This window comes from Fringilla coelebs (genome assembly GCF_963513975.1).
Source record: "Fringilla coelebs genome assembly, chromosome: 5".
NCBI lineage: Eukaryota > Metazoa > Chordata > Aves > Passeriformes > Fringillidae > Fringilla > Fringilla coelebs.
Genome location: NC_140033.1, coordinates 1,505,484 through 1,528,730, shown reverse-complemented (window position 1 = coordinate 1,528,730; position 23,247 = coordinate 1,505,484). Strand labels below are relative to the sequence as shown.

The following is a 23,247-nucleotide window of genomic DNA, read 5'->3' as shown; positions in this document are numbered from 1 at the left end:
TTGTTTTTACAGGGAAGTCCAGGATTTGGAATTCCTGGCCAGCCTGGGCTGAAGGGAGACATCGGAGACAGGGTGAGTGGGATGGGAAGGGGCCAGGGGACAAACCAGGGGGTTTAGGGACAAAATCTCTCCATCACCTCCATGGATTGACTGGCCCTGGGGAGGTGACAAGGAGCCAGGCTGGTGACCCTGTGCAGGTCTGGGGTGACGGGGTCACCAGCTCTGCCCTCGGGTCAGCTGGGATCCCCCAGAGCGTGGGGAATTCCTCCTGACTGGAGGAAAACACGGATGGTCAGCGCTCAGCTGGTGGCTCTCAGAATCCAAGGAAGTCCCATTTCCAATTATTTCCCCTCCTCAAAGTCACCTTGATCTTCCTCTTCCTGACTCTTGTGTCTAGGAAGGTCCTGGTGGCTCCCACGATGACTCCAGTGATGTCCAGGAAGGGTTGGGTCAATCCTGGCTGTTCCCTTCTCCAAGGATATCACAGTTCATTTTAATCCAGCAAAAAATTGGCAAATCCCAATGTTATGGATGGGTATCTTTGGGAGAGGGGTGGGAAGCTCGAAATATTGATGGTTCCAAAGGGGGGGAGAGGGGACACCTCTGGACAGGGTGCACTTGGCACAGCCTCTCGAGGGACATTCCCTGTTTTCCCCTTCTCTGATCTCACCTGGAATTACCTTACCTGTGCCATTCCTTCTGTGTTTCTGCAGGGAAATGTGGGATTGTCTGGGAAGCCAGGTCAGAAGGTGAGTCCATGGAAAGCAGGACTCACCTGCAGGCCCTGGCACAGAATTCCCAGAGCAGCTGGGGCCGCCCCTGGATCCCTGGCAGTGCCCAAGGCCAGGCTGGACACTGGGATTTGGAGCGCCCTGGGATGGTGGGAGGGGTCCCTGCCCATGGATGGGAGTGGAACCAAGTGTTCTTAGGGGTCCCTTCCAACATCTTTGAGCAGGGCTTAAAAAAAACTCCTGCTAATCCTCACCTGCAGGATTTTTCCCAGGAAAAGTTCAAGACCAGTCAAGAAATTTCAGGGAAAGATGCCAGCTGTGGAATTTGTTCAGTGAGTGTCTCACTGTGGGCATTCCTCAAGCAGGGTTCTCCCCAGGCCTGGCTGGAGGAGGGTTTGGGTTTTTGGGAATTGTTCCATAGATCTGCAAATGGAATTTTTAGAGCAGATCAGCTTCAGGGGCATGGAAAAATGGGACGTCAGGAAATGGGATGCAGCCAAGCCAGGAGATGTTAGTGAGGTGGCAAAGAGGAGGCAAGGAAAGGTGTTTGGGCTGGGAGCAGGCCTGGAGAGGTGGTGTCACAAATTTCCCAGATTTCATGGATTATTCTGAATTGGGAGAGACCCACAAGGATCATCCAATCCAGCCCTAAGGAAATGGGATCAGACCCACGACCTTGAGGGACAAACACCAAACAGAGCAGATGAGGACCCATGAGAGCTCTCCCATCCACGAGAGCTCAGCCAATTTAAATGGGAATAAAAATTAAAACATGGTATTGGAACTGGTCCTGTGTCCTAGACTGGATCCATCTCGAGTCTCTGCTGGTCTGAGCTGCTCCTGGAGGGAGAGAACCTCAACAGATTCTGTCCTCAGTGAATTCCAGGGATGACCATGGAGTCTGGGTAGATGAGGTTAGAGCTGGATGCTTTCCAGCCCAATCATCCTACAAAAATAATAATACTAGAATTAAATAAACTGAAATGCTGTAAACATATATTATTAAATAAATCAAAATAAAATAAATATCAATAGTACAAACCCTACAATCCCAGCCCATCCTAGCACAGGGTGAATGCTCTGAGCCCAAACTCCATCCAGGCTTGTGGGAGCACCTCCAGGACCATGGGTGTGCTGCTGGGATCTGCCCCTGGGTGTCTGGGGGCTGTGGAATGCAGGGCAGGAATGTGACAAGCCTTGTTTCCCTCAGGGGGAGAGAGGAGAACCAGGATTCCCTGGAAAGCCAGGAGAGGCCGGGCTGAGAGGAGAAGATGTGAGTAAAGGCTGGACCCAGGGGGATGGAGCTGCTGATCCCTCAGACCAACCAACACCCCCAGCTCTGAAATGACAAAAAAGGGTTGACTTTTCTTCCTTGTAACTCAACATCAGAGCCCAGAGCAGCTGGGGCTGCCCCTGGCTGTCGGGGCTCCTGCTGCTCACAGTGACCCCAGATGTGTCACACAGTCTCTTTTCCCAGCCCAGTGCTCAAAGAAGGAGTCAGGATTCTTCTGTTCTCTTTCTCAAGGTTGTTTATTGTACCTTATCTATGAAATTCTGTCTCTGGCCTGCTGAGGTCTGTCCAGCAGGACAGACAGAGGCACTCTGGCTGCCCTCAGGGTGGTTTTATCTTTTATACCAAAAACTACGTGTACAATATTTACCATCACTTCCCAACCCCTATCACCTGTGTTAGACACTGAGCTTCTGCCTTAAACCAACCCAAAAGTGCCAGCATCACCCAGAAGATGGAGGCAGAGAAGAAGAAGGACAAAGGACAATCTCGGGGCTCCTGCTGCTCACAGTGACCCCCAGATGTGTCACACAGTCTCTTTTCCCAGCCCAGCAGCCAGAGAAGGGGTCAGGATTCTTCTGTTCTCATTCTCAAGGTTGTTTATTGTACCTTATCTATGAAATTCTTTCTCTGGCCTGCTGAGGTCTGTCCAGCAGGACAGACAGAGGCACACTGCCCATCCTTGTAGTGGTTTTATCTTTTTATACTAAGAACTACATGTACATTATTTGCAATAACTTCCCAACACCTATCACCTGTGTTAGACACTGAGCTTCTGCCTTAAACCAATCCCAAAGTGCCAGCATCACCCAGAAGATGGAGGCAGAGAAGAAGGACAAAGGACAATCTCGGGGCTCCTGCTGCTCACAGTGACTCCAGATGTGTCACACAGTCTCTTTTCCCTGCCCAGCAGCCAGAGAAGGAGTCAGGATTCTTCTGTTCTCCTTCTCAAGGTTGTTTATTGTTTCTCATCTATGAAATTCTTTCTCCTAAGCTGCCAAGGTCAGTTCAGCAGGTCAGACAGAGGCACACTGCCCATCTTTGGGGTGGTTTTATCTTTTTATACAAAAAGCTACTTGTACAATATTTACCATCACTTCCCAACCCCTGTCACCTGTGTTAGACACTGAGCTTCTGCCCTAAACTAACCCAAAACCAATCCATCACCCAGAAGATGGAGGCCAGGAAGAAGAAGAAGGGGAAAGGCTGGACACACCCAGATTCCTCCATCTTGCACCCTGAACCCCCATTCTAAAACCCCAAAAATCTATTTTTTTCACCCTGGGACAAACTAACTATCATTCTACTTAAACTTTTGTGGTTTGCAGATCCTCATACAAGGTTGGTAATTGTTTTTTCCATGGGTCAGAATCAAAGGCACAGGGGTCCTGGGCTCTGTGCCAGGGTCTCTGAGCCCCCTGGCAGGGGTTCAGGCAATCCAGGACAGCCAGAGGGATGTCCTGAATTCTGACAAAAACTTGGGAAAACCCAGCACTTTAACCCTATAGGGAGGAAAGGCTCCTCTGGGACCATGGAAATCCCACCCTTCCCAAGGTGCCAGGAAAACAGCTGCTGGAAAATGAAACCCTTGGGTTTGTCCTGAGGTTGATCCCTGCTCGCTTTATTTCCTGTTTATTTGTCCTTAAATGAGGCTGTGGAGAATCCTCTTCACCTTTCTTTTACCTTGGATTCCACATTCAGAAAGGCTGGTAAAATGGAAGAGCCAAAATAAGAACTGAACTGGTTTTTTGGGGTCTTTTTTTTCCTGGGAGATGTTGAGCACAGAGTGCCATGAATGGAACCCCAGGATATCCCAAGCTGGGAGGGACCCACCGGGATCATCCAGCCCAGCCCTGGCCCTGCACAGGACGCTCCAACAATCCCACCCTGTCCCTGAGGTCGTCATCCAAACATTCCTGGAGCTCAGCCCAGCGGGATTTGGTGGGAATCGCCTCATCCTGCCCCCAAACTGAAATATTGCAATCACCCCACGCCTTGTGCCCCTTTGCCTCATCTATGGGAATGCTGTGAAGCACCAGCCCTAATCAGGGACATCCCAGATATCCCAAACCTGCCTCCATCCCGGTTTTCCAAGCATTGAGCAGGGCTGAAGAGATTTAACCTCCACCAGAGCCCCTGTTCTCTCCCTTTAAGCCATTTCCTCCGGGTTTAAGGGCAATAAAATCCCTGATTCTTGATGGAAAAACATTTGGAAAGCTGCTCTTCTCTTTTAGGGAGAAGCTGGAGTCCCTGGAGAGCCGGGAGTGAGGGGAATCAGGGTAATGATTCCATTTTTGTCATCTATTTTATCATATTTATTATATTATATTGCATATTACATCATCACATTATGTATGTTATGTTATGTTATGTTATGTTATGTTATGTTATGTTATGTTATGTTATGTTATGTTATGTTATATGACATGACATGACATATGTTATGTTATATCATATCATATCATATCATATCATATTATATCATAACATATCCTATTATATCATATTATATTATATATTACATCATATCATATTATTATATCATATCAATATTATATCAGTATTATATTATATCAATATAATATTATATTATAGTATATTATTATATTATAGTATATTATATTAATTATATTGTTTTATATTATATTATATGACATTATATTATATTATATGACATTACATGACATTACATTATATTACATTAAGTATGTTATATTATGTTATATCATATCATGTTATATCATAACATATCCTATTATATCATATTATATTATTACATCATATCATACTATTATATCATATCAATATCATATCAATATTATGTCATATTATATAATATCCTATTTATATTACATGACATTACATGACATTACATGACATTACATGACATGACATTACATGACATTATATGACATTATATGACATTATATTACATATGTTATGTTATATTATATCATATCATGTTATATCATAACATATCCTATTATATCATATTATATTATATATTACATAATATCACATTATTATATCATATCAATATGATATCAATATTATATCGTATCATATCAATATTATATCTTATTATATCATATCACATTATATCATATTACATAATATCATATTATCTATCATATCATTTATATTATATTATATTATATTATATTATATTATATTATATTATATTATATTATATTATATTATATTATATTATATTATATTATATTATATTATATTATATTCATTTCCTGCCCTGGAGAGTGGTGGGGCTGCTGTTTCCCTTCTCCATCCCAATGGAATCCCTCCCTTGGAAATATCCACTTCCAACCATTCCTTTCCTGTGGGAAGAAATTCTATTTTCCTTGCTCTTTTCCTTTTCCGAGCGGCTGCTCGGGCTCTGTTTGGGATTGTTTTTCTCTCAATCTCTTCCTGCAGGGTCCTCCTGGGCTCCCAGGACGGGCTGGAGAGCAAGGACAGAAAGGAGATCCGGGAGAAGCTGGGAAGGATGTAAGGAATGCCTGAAGGGGCAGCTGGGAGAGGCTGGACTCTGGGAGAGCTTTCATTTATTCCCACATCATAAAGAAATATTTATTTCTTCGGGCTGGGGCTGGGTGGGTTCACTCCACCCTTTTTTCATCTCCATGGGGAAAAAATCAGGGGAAATGTAAACAAGTTTCCCATGACTTTACCTAAATCCTATTCGGGAGCTTCCCAAAAATATTAAAGCAGCTCCTCCCCTCTCCCACCCTTTTCCCTGTTACCATCTCAAACAAGAATTGAGAGTTTAAATTTGTAATTTATTTCTTTAATTTACTTTATCATTTTATTTACATTATTCAATTTATTCTATAATATTATTTAACTTATTCTATTATTTAATTTGTTTTCTTTTTTTTTGTTTTATTTATTTTTTATTTATTCTATTTGATTATTTAATTTGGGGTTTTTTTGTTTTATTTATTTTTTATTTATTCCTTATTTATTTATTCATTCCTTATTTTAATTTTATTTGTTCCTTTATTTATTTATTCATTCATTCATTCATTCATTCATTCATACATTCCTATTGTTTATTTATTTATTTATTTAGTGGGGACAGGGAAGGGCACGAGGCAGAGCAGCCACAGCAGCAATTCCCAAGAAATTCTGCTGTGCTGGGAGGAAAAACTCATTCCCAGAGGTCCAGAGGGTGCCTTTGGGTGGATCCTTTGCAGCCATTCCTGCCAAATTCCTGATTTGCCTGCAGGGATCGTGTTCCTGGGTCACAGGAAAAGTGGGATTAGGAGAAAAGCTGCAGGAAATATCCCAAACAGATCCAGCCCCGGGCTTTCCCAAAGAAATGGTGTGGTGGCAGGGAAATAAAAGCAAAATTTGGGTGGCACGAGAGGCAATTCCATTATTCCAGGTGGGATAGCAAAGGAAAAGCAGGAAAAGCAGGAAAACTCCCAGGAACATGAGCCTTTCTGGAGGTCAGGCTTCAAGTGAAGAGCAGAACTGCTCCAAATTTAACCAAAAAATGGGAATTTGGGAGACACAAGAAGGGGTTGGTTGGTCCCTCTGGAGAAAGTGGGATTAGTTTGGGATCAGCACCCAGGAAATGGGAATTATAAAAGGAGACCTAATTCATTCCTGCTAGTTTTCAGGGAATTGCTCCAAATTAAACCTAAAAATGGGAATTTGGGAGACACAAGAAGGGGTGGGTTGGTCACTCTGGAGAAAGTGGGATTAGTTTGGGATCAGCACCCAGGAAATGGGAATTATAAAAGGAGAACTAATGCATTCCTGCTGGTTTTCAGGGAATTGCTCCAAATTTAACCTAAAAATGGAAATTTGGGAGACACAAGAAGGGTTGGTTGGTCCCTCTGGAGAAGGTGGGATTAGTTTGGGATCAGCACCCAGGAAATGGGAATCGTGGAAGGGAACTGACACATTCCTGCTGGTTTTCAGGGAGATCCAGGGAAGGACGGCCCGAGAGGTGAGAGAGGCCCCCCAGGCCCAAAGGTAGGTCCTGAGCCCACGTCTCTGTGCTGGTGCCACCACCTCAGGCAGGTCAGAGGGAAGCAAAGCCCAGCTCAGGTCTCCTCTGACCCCCCAAAATTTTGGGATTTCAAAGCAGAGCTCCTGGGACGGGCTCAGGAACTCGTGGTGGCTCCGGGTCCCACATCTCCACTGAGCTCCTTTGGCACCAGGAACGTCCTCCAGGACAAACAGGACAAATTTCTGGAATGTTCTCAGATTGTTCCTCCCTTCCCTCCTCCTGCCAGTGGAAGAGCACATGGAAAGGGGTGGAAGGAGGAATGGCTTCGGGTCCCACACATCCCTGGAGGTGGGAACAGCTCCTTCCTTCATGGAGAGGAAAACGCTGCAGGAATCAGCACCAGCGGGGACAGGAAGGCTGCCACAAGGTCCAGACCTTTGGAAAAGCCAAGATTTACCCAGGGAAGAGGCATCCCAAGTTCTCCTTGGCTGGAGATGCCCTCGGGGCCTCCCTGGTGCCCTTCATTCCACCGGAATCTGTCGATGCAGAACCCGGATTTCAGTGGGATGAAGCCCCTCAGAGAGGCGGGTCAGCCCCACCTCAGCCCACCTTCCTCACCCCAGGAGCCTCCAGGTTGGACCTTCCCCACCCCCAGCTGCAGCTCATCCCTGATTTCACCCATCCACAATCCAAGATCTCCGGCCCGGGGATGGAATTCCATCGCCGTGGTCTCCCATGGGAGCCCGTCCTGCTGGAGATGTGGGACCCACCCAGCCACGTGTGGGGCCACCTCCAGAAGGGACCACCAGCCAGGGGACACCTCGGCCATCCTCCTCCTCCTCCTCCTCAGTGTCCTCTGCACTGGTGGCACCCAGGGACCTCCACAATCTTTCCTTTCCCCCGCGTTTGGGGCCAAGGGGTGGAGAAGGGGATGGAGCAAAGCTCTGGCCCAAACCTCGCTTGGGTGCTGCTCAGGGGCCAGGCTTTCCCAAAAAATCCGTCTGTGCCTGTGTGCAGTGGAGGAGGGAGGATTCAACCCCCTAAATGGGATTGATCCGGGGTTGTGGGGCGGGCTGGTGGGAGACGAAGGGCTGGATGTGGGATTGCCCCCCTTGCTCTTCTTGCTCCTCGTGGAAACGATGGAATTAATGAGCTGATCTCGTTTATTCCAAGGGAGAACCTGGCCCACCAGGAAGAGGCGTGGAAATGGAGGTAAATAAATCAAATATAAATGTTGGGAGCACCTCCCCATCTGTCTGGGCTGGGATGGCAGAGGGGACCCGACGTGTGTCCCCTTGGCCATCGGTCACCTCCAGGAGAAACCTCCTGCAGGGCAGAGGGGGAGAGGCTGGGACTTTTCTTTCCCCTTGCAGGACCTGGAGAGGCTTTTTGAAGCGTATGGGATCAAGGTAGGAGATCCTTTGTCCTCCCCCCTGACCGGGGGTGGTTGTGATTTGGCTTTTCCATCTCTTCCCTCTGGAATCCTGGAGGTGGCCTTTGCTCCCCCAGCAGTCCCAGGAAGGTCCATTCCATTTCCTTTTCCAGGTTATATTTAAATAGATTTCTGGGATGGATTTGTTGCTGCCATTTGATGGGGTGGCTTTGAGGCCCCTGTGACAGTGACACATGGACCTCAAACCCCCTCTAATTCCAACCCTGTCCACCTTCCAGGTTGTTCCAAACCGCATCCAACCTGACCTTGGACACTTCCAGGGATGGGGCAGTCACAGCTTCTCTGGGAATTCCATCCCAGCTCCTCCCCGCCCTCCCAGCCAAAAATTCCTTCCCAATATCCAACCTAAATCCTCATTCAGTTTAAAACCCTTCCCTCTTGTTATAGCCCCATATTCCCATGGAAAAAGGGAATTTTTCCCACTCTCCCTCTTCTCAAGTCCCCTCACAGTCCCAAAAGGCCACAAATGTGGGGCTTTTATTTAGGATGGGGAATAGACCCCACAAAAGCTCCATGGACCATCTCCTTGATCCCAAACCTGTATTCAAACCAGGGCTGTCCCCGTGGGCCCCTGGGAATCCACCACTCCCTGCTTTGGGGTGGCTGCCCTTGGATTGCCACGTGCTGGGGACAGGAGGGTGGCACTGGGCTGCCTCACTGGTGTGCACTGGTTCCAGTTTATTGGAATAACACCAACATTGCAGATGGGATGGGCCTGAGCTTGTCTGGCCTTGCTGCTGAGCCAAACAGCAGCACGGTGGTGTTTCACCCCAAAAACACCTTGGGCTGGCTGGGTGTGTGGTGTTTCACCCCACAGACACTTTTGGCCATGGGTGTGTGGTGTTTTACCCCAAAACCACTTTTGGGTGTGTGGTGTTTCACCCCAGGGACACTTTTGGCCATGGCTGTGTGGTGTTTCATCCCAAAATCACTTTTGGCCGTGGGTGTGTGGTGTTTCACCCCAGGGACACTTTTGGCCATGGCTGTGTGGTGTTTCACCCCAGGGACACTTTTGGCCATGGCTGGGTGGTGTTTGACCCCACAGACACTTTTGGCCATGGGTGTGTGGTGTTTCACCCCACAGACACTTTTGGCCATGGCTGGGTGGTGTTTCACCCCACAGACACTTTTGGCCATGGCTGGGTGGTGTTTGACCCCACAGACACTTTTGGCCATGGGTGTGTGGTGTTTCACCCCACAGACACTTTTGGCCATGGCTGTGGGTGTTTCACCCCAGGGACACTTTTGGCCATGGCTGGGTGGGTGGTGTTTCACCCCAGGGACACTTTTGGCCATGGCTGTGTGGTGTTTCACCCCACAGACACTTTTGGCCATGGCTGGGTGGTGTTTGACCCCACAGACACTTTTGGCCATGGGTGTGTGGTGTTTCACCCCACAGACACTTTTGGCCATGGCTGGGTGGTGTTTCACCCCAGGGACACTTTTGGCCATGGCTGGGTGGTGTTTCACCCCACAGACACTTTGGCCATGGCTGTGTGGTGTTTCACCCCACAGACACTTTTGGCCATGGCTGGGTGGTGTTTCACCCCAGGGACACTTTTGGCCATGGCTGTGTGGTGTTTCACCCCACAAACACTTTTGGCCATGGCTGGGTGGTGTTTCACCCCACAGACACTTTGGGCTGGCTGGGTGCTGCCCTGGGCACGTGGGGACAAGTCCAGGCGTGCAGGAGCTCTGGTGGTGCTGGGATGGAGCCTCCCCCCATAACAGGGGCTGCTCCTCAGGGAGAGCTGCTCTGGCAGAGCAGCTTTAAGGAGATGGGGAAGGAAAGGAGTGGGTTCTGCTGGAGGGTTTGGATCCAGAGCTTTATTTTGCCCCACAGCCTCTGAACCCACAGCAGCTCCAACAGAACTCCTGACCCTGTGGGTGCTGCTCCTTTAACCCTGGGGAGAGGGCAGGGAAGGGATAGGAATTCCACCAAGCAGGTACAAGGGACAAAGGACACCTGGATGGCCCAGTGCCCCCGGGGGTAGAGGGCATCCTTTGACTCTGCCAATCCCCTCTGGAATGGCAGGACTGACAGACAGTGCTGGGAGGGGGAAGGAGAGCAGACTGACACACCTGGGGGGAATTATCCAGGGAGGGCCCCGAGGTTCTGGGGTCAATCCTGAGATCACACCACCACCCCAGCTGGCGCTGCTGAGGGACCTCTCGGAGGCCATCCTGCAGGACGGGCTGGACCGGCTCCTCTGGCCCCGGGGCGGCTCCAGGACCAGCAGAACTTCCATGGAAAGCCAGGCAGCCGTGCCTGTCACCGTGAGTCACTGTGCCTGCCAGGGGTGGCAGCCCTCCAGGGAATGAGGGAGGGGGGAATGAGCCACCAAAGCTGTCAGGGTCACCTCTGTCCTCGGGCAGGTCACGGTGGCTTGGGAGAGGCTGTGGCTGGCACTGGGATCTCTGGGATAAAGGGATACAAAACACTCATTTTTTAATGGGAATGAAGGAATCATTCCCAACGTCTTTTAGGAAATTCAAGCATTCCCATTCAATCATTTCCTGTCCGTAGGAGCCATTCCCAAAGCCATCGGGGTCACCTCTGTCATCGGGCAGGTCACGATGGCTCAGGAGAGGCTGTGGCTGGCACTGGGATCTGGGATCTCTGGGATAAAGGGATACAAAACGCTCATTTTTTAGTGGGAATGAAGGAAACAACCAAGCTTTGTTGTCCATAAGAGCCATTCCCAAAGCCATCGGGGTCACCTCTGTCCTCAAGCAGGTCACAGTGGCGTGGGATAGGCCGTGGCTGGCACTGGGATCTCTGGGATAAAGGGATACAAAACACTCATTTTTTAATGGGAATGAAGGAATCATTTCCAACGTCTTGTAGGAAATTCAAGCATTCCCATTCAATCATTTGCTGTCCATAGGAGCCGTTCCCAAAGCCACCAAAGTGTCCTTGTGCCCTCTGGGAGCTTTTGGAGTGGGGCTGGAAGCACCGAGAGGGGTCATGAGTGGGGTCTCGACAGCAAAAGGGGTCCCAGGGAGGGAGGAGGAGCCCTTGGAAGGAAAGTTGGGATGTGGCCAGCGAGGAATTGCTGCCCACTCGCCCCATCCTGGCTCAGAAATGTCACCAAGTGGGACAGAGCGTGCTGGGAGGTTGGGAAGGGTTGGGATGAAGCCACCAGGAGCCAGCTCCTCACGGGTTTGGCTCCTGGGAGCTGTCACTGTCACACCAATCCCTCGTTCTGGTGCAGCAGGACCCGCTGGTGTCCCACCCTCCCCACCGTGTCACCGAGGAGGCAGGACAAGGACAGAGCCTGGAGCTGCAGGTCCCAGAGGTGCCACTGTCTGCAGGAGCCCCTGAGGTGAAAATCAACAGCAGGAAAGATGAAATTGGGGTTTTTACTGCATCCAGTTCGGGGCTGTTCCCACCAGGGAGGACATGGAGAGGGTCCAGGGAATGGAGCTGGGAAGGGTCTGGGGAACCAGGAGGGGCTGAGGGAACTGGGGAAGGGTCTGGGGAACCAGGAGGGGCTGGGGGAGCTGGGAAGGGTCTGGGGAACCAGGAGGGGCTGAGGGAGCTGGGAAGGGTCTGGAGAACCAGGAGGGGCTGAGGGAGCTGGGAAGGGTCTGGGGAACCAGGAGGGGCTGGGGGAGCTGGGCAGGGGTTGGGGAACCAGGAGGGGCTGGGGGAGCTGGGAAGGGGCTGAGCCTGGAGCAAAGGAGGCTCAGGGGGCCCTTGTGGCTCTGCACAAGTCCCTGCCAGGAGGGGACAGCCGGGGGGGTCGGGCTGTGCTCTAGGGAGGATGGAATCAGCAGGAATTTCCCCATGGAAAGGGGGCTCAGGCTGCCCAGGGGCTGCCCAGGGAGGTTTGCAGTGCCCATCCCTGGAGGTGTCACCTGGAGGTGGCACTGAGTGCTCTGGGCTGGGGACAAGGTGAGGATCGGGCACAGGTTGGACTCCACACTCCTGGAATTCTTTTCTCTCCTGGGATTCTGTGGCGTGTCTCCTGCCCTGGCAGGGATGGATCCAGTCCTGTTGTCGGGATGGATTGGGATTGTCCCTGCTGGGACTGCCAGACAGGGCCAGGGTGGGATTGCTGGGATGTCCTGGGACGGGATGATCCCTGTGGGCCACTTCCCACTCAGGACATTCCAGGATTCTGTGACTCCAGAGCCCTCATTTGGAGTAACCAGACAAATTCCAGCTGCCTGCATCCTAATTAGCAGCTCCTATTTATGGGAATCGGGGATTTAGCCACAATTTTAAGGCTTTTCTCCATGCTGGGCTTCCTGTGGGAGGCATCTCCTGGAGTTTTATCTCCCTCTGTGGCTGGATCAGGATAATCCAATTCCTCAGAGACTTGGACAAGGTGGGACAGGACATTCCCTCTCAGCCCCAGGCTCCTCCCGTGTCCTCAGCTTCTTCCCAGATTTTTCCAAACTGGATTAGGGCATTTTAGGGGCTTGAGAGGGGAGGTTTGCAGCAAGAGACACAACCCTGGAGCCAGCAAAAGTTGGGATTTGGGATGCAGAGACCCCAAAACTGCCTCTGGTGAGCTTTGGGAGCCCAAACTGAAAAAAAAAAAAGGATTTGGGACCACCAGAGCATCCCTCAGTCCCTCAGGGAGGATTCCCACAGGGATTCCTTCCTTTTCCATTGGCACCCACTGGATGGGTCCAAAGGAGTTAAAATCCCCTGGACAGATCACAGGAATTCTGAGGTTTGCCCCTATTTTATTGCAATGGAAAATGAAATCAGAGGAAGGATTTTTCTGCATGGATCAGTGTCAGGGCTTGGGAAAGGGTCCTGGGGTCCATTTTTTCCGTTTTTTCCAGTAATTCATGGAATTCTGTTGGCGTTTATCCATCCCCTCTGCAGAGCTTGGCTGTGCCCCCGCCACATCCAGGGGATCTGCGGGAGAAACATTCCCTGGATCTCCTCCAGCCCTCGGAGGGGAGGCTGGAAGGACAGGACCCCAACCAGGTGTGTTTTCCCAAGGATCTCAGACGGACTGGGAGAGGCTTCTCCATATCCCTGGAGAGCACCAGAGCTCCTGGAATGGGCAGGGGGCTGATGGCAGCGACAGAAATCCCTTGGGAGACGTTTTGTTGGTTAAATCCACAATTTTGGGGGGAAACCAGGATAATCCCATTTTATCTGATCCCATCTGGCCACGCCATCCTTGTGTTATTCCAGCTTGGTTGACTGAGGAGCTGATGATTCCCAAGACTTTTAGAACAGGGATAATGCAGACATTTATAATAATAATAATACATATATTATTATAATACTGGGAATTTAAACTGTGCCTCCTACCAGACCTTTCCTTTTCCTTCCCACTTTCCATGGGTATGGAAATTCATGGGTATGGTCTCAGATATTCCACAGATATTCCAGGATATTCCTGCCATGCTCTGGAACATCTGAGTCATTTAAAGAGAAGGATTTTAGGGTCTAGGCAGGAATTTGGGGTTTTTCCCTGATCCCTAAAATCCCATTTCCTTCTGCTTTCCTGCCCTCCTGGGCAGAGATTCCCTTCCCAAATCCTGCTCCAGTTTGGACATTGTTGTATCCCTATGGAATTCTTGGAAATACCCAGAGGCAGGACAGCACCAACTTGAAAAAGCAGAGGGAAAAATCCCTGGGATATTTCCTTGGAGCTTGAAATATCAGCAAGGATGTTTTTAAGGATGGCAAACGGGAGTGGCTGGAAGTGGGGAGATCCAGCTCCAGGAAATCCTGCTCTGGTTTATCCAGCTCTTCCTTCTGCTCCCGTCCCTTTATCCCTGCCCTGGCTCGGGAAATGAATTCCAGGGATAATCACGGAGCTGGGATCACGAGGGCTCAGCAGCCACGAGAGGGCTCCCGGCTCCGACAGAAAATCCTGGAGTGGGAACGGCGGCTCTGGAGACGCCGGGATGTGCCCAGAGCACCCTGGGCTCGGCTTTCCCTCCTGGATGCAGCGATTCCCTCCCCCGGGAATGGTCAGGCTGGAGGAACACAGAGGATGGAGCCCAAATCCATCAGTTCTTAGAATTGTGGAATGGTTTGGGTGGGATGGGATTTTAAGGATCATCCCATTCCACCCCCCCTGCCATGGCAGGGACACCTCCCCCTGTCCCAGTGTCCAGCCCCAGTGTCCAGCCTGGCCTGGGACACTGCAGGGATGCAGGGGCAGCCCCAGCTGCTCTGGCAATCCCACCCCAGTCTCCCTTTCCAGGGAATTCCCTCCATTCCCAGCTCTCCCAGCCTGGCATTGGATCCATCCCCACCCTGACTCTGCTCTAGGAAGGAATTTTGGGATCTGGGGGCTTCACTGGCAATCTCAGCACTCCAGGAAGGGTCTCCCTTCCCTTTTCCATCCCCAACTTCCATAAAAATCCCTGGGGATGGGTTCTGAGCTCCTTGATCCCAGGATGGTTTGGGTGGGAAGGGACCTTCAATCCCATCCCGTTCCAATCCCACCATCCCAGCCTGGCCTGGGACACTGCAGGGATGCAGGGGCAGCCCCAGCTGCTCTGGCAATCCCAGCCCAGGCAGGAATTCCTCATTGCCAAGATCCCATCCATGGCTGCCCTCTGGCAGTGGGAGCCATTCCCTGGGTGCTGTCCCTGCAGGCCTTGTCCCCAGCCCCTCTGCAGCTCTCCTGGAGCCCCTGGAATGTGCTGGAAGCTCTCCCTGGAGCCTTCCCTTCTACAGGGGAGCACCCCCAGCTCTCCCAGCCTGGCTCCAGCCCTGGAGCAGCTCCATGGGTTCCTCTGGATTTGCTCCAGCAGCTCCTGATGATCCCCATTCCATCAGGAGCTTTATGAACACAGAACAGCTCCCACAAATGTTTTAGGACACTCCAGACTCTCTCAGGAGGATGGAATTGGGATCCCAAGGATGTTTTCCTCTCTTGCATTTGGAGCAAAATCCCATTTATCCTCATGAGAAAAGAACAGCAGATTCCAAAGGCAGGGAAGGAGCAGCTCCCACATCCTGGAGATGCCAAGAAGGGATGGAGCCGGTTTTCCTGCCAGTTTTCCTGCCGGTTTTCCTGCCACTTTTCCTGCCAGTTTTCCTGCCAGTTTTCCCAGTAGCAGCAGCAGGGATCACAAATTTCCACCTGGAACAGCCCAGGAGCTCCCTCCCTGAGGAGCAGTTCCTGGCAGGAGTTAATTGGAAGCAAAGGAACCTCTGGGAAGAGCGGGATGAGCCCAAATCCAGTGTCCAGGGCAGGGCTGGATGCTCCTCCGTGGATGAGCCGCTGCTTTGGGGTTATGGGACCATCCCAAAAAATTCCTGCTCCTCCATCCCTGGATTTCAGCTTATTCCTTTCCAGAGTTCATTTGGATAAACCCCCCTCATCTCCATATGGATAAATCCACAATTGCTTCATTTTCCTCCCTGAAATCCTGTCTTTTTTTTTTATATTTTTCCTTTTTCTCAGGAATTTTTTTTTTCCTCTCCCTTTTATTTGCATGTTTCTCTTCCCTCTTTTTTTTTTCCCTTCCCTCTTTTTCTCTCCTTTTTTTTTTTTTTATCCCTGCCAGCAACAAAACATTCCTCAAGGAAGCAGCAGCCTCCCACTTTTTCTTGGAAGTGCCTCATTCCTGGAGCAGGGAACTGCCAAAATCATGGAGGAATTACACAATTAATGGAATCTCATTACCCTGGCCAATTTCCCAGCAAATGGGATCCATCCCAAACCTCAGCCAGGTCTTGGCAGCCTCTGGAATCTCTGGAATTGCTTCCAGGAGGATCTGGGGAGCGTTTTAGAGCCATTCCTAGGGAAATCAGCAGTGGTGCCATCCCATGGTGCCACCCCTGGGAGATTTTCCCTCCTTTATCCCAAAAAATCCCACCCTGGATGGGTTCTCCCCATGCCAGCCTATCCTTCATCTCTCTTTTATCCCTTTTTCCCTCATTCTCATCCTCCTCCAGTAAAGAATTCCAGTTTTAATTGGCTCAAAATTGGGGTTTTTTTCCCCCTTGTGAGTGAGAAATTGGCTGGGTTCGTTATCTGTGAGGTGGAATTATCCCATGGTTGGTGAAAATCCAGGAAAACGGGATGACCATCCCTGGAAACCTCACTGAGCTTCATTCACCAACACTGCCTGGGAGTTTAGGATTTATTTTCCCCGCTTAAACCATCTAAAAATCCATGAAATTACTGGGGGAAAAAATAAAGTGAAAAATAAATATTAAGTAAATAAATAAATAAATAAATAAATTTAAAAATATATATATATATATATATATAAAATGTATATAATATAGATTGTATATATACATTAAATATAATATTTTATAGATATGATATATTATATTTATTATTATTTATAATATATAAATCTAATTTTTTTTTTTTTTTAAGGGGAATGTCCCTAAATGACTGCACCACATCCTGATTTCTCCTTCTCCTTCTTGTGCTCCTGAGAGACCTCAGGACATTTGTGGCCAATAAATTCAAATTTCGCTTTCAGATCCAAATATTCCCCAAATATTTGCCTCAGGAAATAATTGCTGGGAATATTCTCCTTAGGTTTATTCTCCTTTTTCCAATGGATCATTTCCTACTGTTGCTAGGGAAAAGCAGGAGCAATTCAGGAGCCAGGTCAGGAATTATTTGCTTTACCTTGTGTGCCTTAAGTATTCCAAATTATCACTGGGGGGCTGATTAACATCTGGCCCTTAATTGGCATTAATTGATGGTTTATTCCAATTGGATGCTCCAGGTGCAATGAGTGTGGGGTTGCCTGGGAATGGCTGGAGCAGGGAGGGATTTTTGGTTCCATTTTGGAATGTTTTAGGTGGGGGTTTTATGGCTCTGGATTGGTGGCCTGGCCATCAACTGGAAAACAACCATGGAATTCTTAAGGTTGGGAAAAGATCATTTTGGTTTATTGGTGTTAATATTGTTAATATTGTTATTATTTTATCATTAGAAATTCATGGAATCGTGGGTTGGGAGGGATCCTAAAGCCCATCCCGTTCCAGCTTCCACTCTCCCAGGTTCTCCCAAGCCCCATCCCAACCTCACCTTGGACAATTCCAGGGATGGGGAATCCACAATTCCTCCAGGAAACCTTTCCTGGGGCTTCCCCATTCCCTGGGTAAGGAATTTTTTCCTCCCATCCAATCCAGTTCTCCCCTCTGTTGCTTTTAAACCATTCCTTGGCCACATATCAGCTGCTGTGTTTCCCTTCCCGCAGGAAAACGGGAATTCCAACAGCGGCTCCGCGATCCCACGGCACAGATCCCGGAGATCCCACCCCGTAAGGATCCCATTCCAGAGCCATCCCTGTGATCCAGGAGGAAGCAGGGCCCCTTCCCTGGAGGCTCCACCACCAGCTCACCCCCCTGGTGCTCCAGGAGCTCGGAAATTCCCGTTGGGATCCACGGTGAGCAATGGAAGCGGATCCTTATTTTCCCACCTGGGCAAAGACATGATGAGCGTGGAAATTTAGGGATAAATATCCATAAATAAAGCAGGGAACAGGAGCTGCAGGAACCATTTTTCATGGACAAACAGATCCTTCTCCATGAATTTAGCCAGGGAAATGAGGGAACAGAAAGATCTGGTTTTTGGGGAAAACAGGACTACTGGAATGCCCTTGGAATGTCGAAGGTATTTCCCTGTGAGGGTGGGTGGTGATAACCCTGCCCATTCCTGACACACCTGGACATTCCAGGGATCTGTAACACAAGATCCCAGAAATGGGGGGGAGAAAGTTGATTTTTATAAAATTTAGGAGCCGAAATTCCTTTTCCCAGGAGTTAAGGATGGGAAATTCAGGATGATTTTCCTGTGACTGGATTTCTTTGAAAGCAGGGAGTGACCCTCACCCTGCATTCCCGGGGGGAATGAGCTGAGCTCATCCACACCTTCTCCAGAAATTCCAGGGCTGAAATGGGACACCTGTGCCGTTGCCAAAAGCCTGGAATTGCTCAGGAATTGCTCAGGAATTGCTCAGGAATTGCTCAGGAATTCCTTGGTCCTGGCAGCTCCCAGATGTCCCATGCAGGCTGGAGCAGATGGGGAGCCTGGAGCGGCCCCAAATCCAACCAGGAGCCCTCCAAAGTATCCCAGTGATCCCTGAAACCCCCAGCTTCCCCCTGGGATTTCCCACCTCCTTCCTCACATCCCACTCCTCAGAGGTGTCTTTGCCACGGCTCAAGGAGAAATTTTTCCAGCTGCTCTCACACTTCCCTCTCCTCTTTTTGAATCCAAGGCATATCCAGGCCCTCATCATCCAAGGAGAATTAAGGTACGGAATTCCTCCTGTCCTGCTCTTACCCCAGGGAGGAGGCAGCTGCTCCTTTCTCCCATCCCATGGATCCCATCCCATCCCATGGATCCCATCCCATCCCATCCCATGGATCCCATCCCATCCCATCTCATTAATCCCATGGATCCAATCCCATTAATCCTATCTGATCCCATGGGTCCTATCCCATGCCATCCCATCCCCTTCAATGGAACCCATCCCATCCATCCCACGGATCCCATCCCATGGATCCCATCCCATCTCATGGTTCCCATGGATCCAATCCCATTAATCCTATCCCATCCCATGGATCCTGTCCCATGCCATTCCATCGCCTCCCATGGATCCCATGGATCCCATCCCATCCTCTCCCATCCTATCCCACCCCACAGATCCCATCCCACGAATCCCATCCCATTCATCCCATGGATCCCATCCCATCCCACGGATCCCATCCCACGGATCCCATCCCACGGATCCCATCCCATCCCACGGATCCCATCCCATCCCACGGATCCCATCCCATCCCATCCCATCCCATCCCATCCCATCCCATAGATCCCATCCCATCCCATGGATTCCATCCCATCCCATCCCATCCCATGGATCCCATCCCATTCATCCCATGGATCCCATCCCATCCCATCCCATAGATCCCATCCCACAGATCCCATCCCATGGATCCCATGGATCCCATCCCACAGATCCCATCACACAGATCCCATCCCATCCCAAGGATCCCATCCCAAGGATCCCATCCCATAGATCCCATCCCATGGATCCCATCCCATCCCACGGATCCCATCCCACGGATCCCATCCCACGGATCCCATCCCATCCCATCCCATCCCGTCCCATAGATCCCATCCCATCCCATCCCATCCCATCCCATCCCATCCCATCCCATCCCATGGATCCCATCCCATGGATCCCATCCCATGGATCCCATCCCATCCCATGGATCCCATCCCATCCCATGGATCCCATCCCACGGATCCCATCCCATGGATCCCATCCCATCCCACGGATCCCATCCCATCCCATGGATCCCATCCCATCCCACAGATCCCATCCCATCCCATCCCATGGATCCCATCCCATCCCACAGATCCCATCCCATCCCATCCCATGGATCCCATCCCATCCCACGGATCCCATCCCATGGATCCCATCCCACGGATCCCATCCCATCCCATCCCATGGATCCCATCCCATCCCACAGATCCCATCCCATCCCATCCCACAGATCCCATCCCATCCCACAGATCCCATCCCACAAATCCCACCCCATCCCACGGATCCCCTCCCAGTGCCTTTTCCCTTGCAGAAGGAGGGCAGTGGCCCGGCAGATCCCTCCTCCTCCCCCGGCCCAAAGGTCAGTGCTGTCATCCCACATTTTAGCACACATTCCCAGGATAATGATCCATTTTCCCAGAGCTGTCTCACTTGGGAATCTGAGGAATCACAGCGAAAAAAATCAGGAAAATCGAGATGAAATCCCCAGTTCTGCCTTTGGTGATGAGAGCAGAAATTCCAGGGTGGAATCCTTCACAGCTGATCCAAACATGGGATTTGTGTTTTGGGAATTCTCAATCAGTTTGGGATTCCTCCTGTCTCCTTCAAATTCATGGAATTCTTTAACACCCCCAGTATCCTGGGATAGGGAAACCCTGGATTTTTCCTTTGCTCCAGGATTTGTGCTTTTCCCTCCACATTCCCACTGCACAGGAGAATTCCCAAGCCTTTGTGAGTGCTGGAATTCAGGGATTCCTCCATGGATATTTGCCAAAGGCTGCAGCAGGAATGAGGGAAGGGAAAATTCCTTGGAATAACGAGTTTTTGGGATTGATTTGGGGGGGGGTTGCTTGTTTTCCAGGGAGAAATGGGAGCTCCTGGAGCCCGTGGAGACAAAGGAGAAAAGGTAGGGATGGGATTTTCCTGATCCTTTGAAACCAGAATTCCTTGTGCTGAGAGGGTCTGGAAAGGGAAAGGCAGTGGGGAATATGCTCATGGAGAGGGCAATCCATGGAAACTGGGATTGGCACATTCCCACCTTCATCCCCAAACCTTCCTGGGGTTTTTTTTTTCCCAAATTCCAGCAGTTTCCCACATATCTGCCACACTCAGGAGGAAATCCAAAATAAATGATGGAATTGTTCTATCCTACAATTCCAAAAATTCAAAGAGGGAAGGGGAAGTTCCTAGGAATAATGAATTTTTGGGATTGAAGGGGCTGCTGGCTGTTTTCCAGGGAGATATGGGAGCTCCTGGAGCCCGTGGAGACAAAGGAGAAAAGGTAGGGATGGGATTTTCCTGATCCTTTGAAATTCCAGCAGTTTCCCACACGTCTGCCATGCTTGGGAGGAAATCCAAAATTTAAGAGTTTGATTTAGTGATTTTTGAGGAATTTTCCAGCCTAAATGATGGAATTGTTCTATCCTACGATTCCAAAAATTCAAAGTGGGGGGTTTCCAATGTTCATTTTCTGCTGGATAAGAGAACTAAAAAATGGGATGGAGATGGAAATTCCAGCCCTGGCACGAGGGTAGGGATGGAAAAAGAAATGCCACAAAAAAACCTCATTTCACAGACGCTTTGGGCAGTGAAAATTTATAGGGAGCAGGTGGCAGATCCAGGGGGACGGGACAGGGAATTCCAGGAGAAAGGGAGGGTTGGTGAGAGGCAGAATCCCGAGGGGAATTCTGGATGGAATCCTGGGAGAAAAGGAGGGGAGAGGAGTGGCTGGAGAGGGAATTTTGTCTTGCAGGGACAGCCTGGGCACATGGGAGAACCTGGAGAGAAGGTGAGCGCTGGAATTGGCTCCAAAGTTTATTTGGGAATCTCCCCCAAGAGCCTGGAGAGGGCTGGATCCAATCCCGGCCCTGGAATATCAATGGATTAAATCTGAGGAATTACAGAGCTGTGGATGAACCTTTGTCCAGCAGGACTAATGACAGCAAGCCAAAAGCATTGACTTAAAAATAAATTATTTATTATTAATAAATAATTAGACAAGAAAAGATCTTAATCAGAAATATTTATTATGGAGAAGGTGAAACTCCCAGGACAGCACAGAACAGTTCATGATACCAAAGTAATTAAATTAATTTAAATTAATTATTTTGGTGTTTGAAAATAATTTATTTCTTTAAAGCAATTCTTTTTTAAGCCATTAATTATTATTTTATAATCTTTATTATTTATTTTTAAGCAATTACCTTAAAATTAGCCAAAAATCCCAATAATTGAAGTAGAGATCCACTTGCCCAGACAGAGCCTGAGAGGGGTGTTTGATCTCCCCTCTCATTCCATCCCTGAATTCCTTGGAATGAGGGTGTTTTCCCAGATTTTCCCCACTTTCCAGGCAGAGGATCCCTGGAAATCTCCTGCTCAAGGGTGACAATTCCGTGACCTCGGAATCCTCTCTCTATTCCCAGGGCACCAAAGGAGACCGAGGGGAAGAAGGTCAGAAGGTAAAGGACAAAGCTGGTGCCAGCCAGGGGGAATTTTCCTCCTTTTCCCAGATCCCACCTTCCCACCTCAGGATCAGCGCCCAGGTGGGGCTGGGGACCAGGAGGAGATTCCAGGAGGATCACATGGACAGCACACCTTGGGAATGAGTAATGCTAGGGAACGTCTCTGACCCAGAGTCCTGGGATAACATTCCCAGGAATATTCCAGGAGGATCACATGGAGAGAACACCATGGGAATGAGTAAAGCCAGGGAATGTGTTTGACCCAGAGTCTTGGGATCCTGTTCCCAGGAATATTCCAGGAGGATCACATGGACAGGACACCTTGGGAGTAATGCCAGGGAATGCGTATGATCCAGAATCCTGGGATCCTGTTCCCAGGAATATTCCAGGAGGATCACACAGAGTGGACACCTTGGGAACAAGTCATGAATGCCGGGGAATGTGTCTGGCCCATAATCCTGGGAATGTGTTTGACCCAGAGTGCTGGGATAACATTCCCGGGAATATTCCGGGGGGGCTGCATGGACAGGACACCTTGGGAATGAGTCATGAATGCCACGGAATGTCTCTGACCCAGAGTCCTGGGATACCGTTCCTGGGAATATTCCAGGAGGATCACATGGACAGGACACCTTGGGAGTAATGCCAGGGAATGAGTATGACCCAGAATCCTGGGATACCATTCCCGGGAATATTCCAGGAGGATCACATGGACAGGACACCTTGGGAATGAGGAATGCCAGGGGATGAATCTGACCCAGAATCCTGGGGTACCCTTCCTGGGAATATTCCAGGAGGATCAAAGAGTGGACACCTTGGGAATGAGTCATGAATGCCAGGGAATGTGTCTGACCCAGACTCCTGGGATACCATTCCCGGGAACGTTCCAGGAGGATCACATGGGCAGGACACCTTGGGAGTAATGCCAGGGAATGTGGGAATGTGTTCGACCCAGAATCCCAGGATAACATTCCTGGGAACATTCCAGCTCCCTCTTTTCCAGAGCTGATTCCCAGCAGCTTTTTCTCTCCAGCTCAGCCCATCCAGAGGAGATGAGGGCTCTGCAGGAACCCTCGGATTGGGATCAGCTCCGTGGGATTTCA

At 49.7% G+C, this 23,247-nt stretch overlaps 1 protein-coding gene across 1 annotated transcript in view; it reads left to right on the top strand.

Moving 5' to 3' along the window:
- Positions 1-23,247, top strand: part of LOC311154209 (uncharacterized protein) — a gene marked incomplete at both ends in the record, with an annotated part of 98,137 nt that overhangs the window by 38,752 nt on the left and 36,138 nt on the right. Inside the window, 15 exons of the mRNA XM_084206484.1 lie at positions 13-72; positions 714-749; positions 4,257-4,301; positions 5,455-5,526; positions 6,967-7,020; positions 8,171-8,209; positions 8,371-8,406; positions 10,602-10,727; positions 10,938-11,021; positions 13,294-13,398; positions 17,613-17,801; positions 18,633-18,668; positions 20,551-20,589; positions 21,436-21,471; positions 22,106-22,141. Of these exons, the coding sequence (XP_084062610.1) occupies positions 13-72; positions 714-749; positions 4,257-4,301; positions 5,455-5,526; positions 6,967-7,020; positions 8,171-8,209; positions 8,371-8,406; positions 10,602-10,727; positions 10,938-11,021; positions 13,294-13,398; positions 17,613-17,801; positions 18,633-18,668; positions 20,551-20,589; positions 21,436-21,471; positions 22,106-22,141 (993 nt within the window). The remainder of the gene's footprint in view (positions 1-12; positions 73-713; positions 750-4,256; positions 4,302-5,454; positions 5,527-6,966; positions 7,021-8,170; positions 8,210-8,370; positions 8,407-10,601; positions 10,728-10,937; positions 11,022-13,293; positions 13,399-17,612; positions 17,802-18,632; positions 18,669-20,550; positions 20,590-21,435; positions 21,472-22,105; positions 22,142-23,247) is intronic.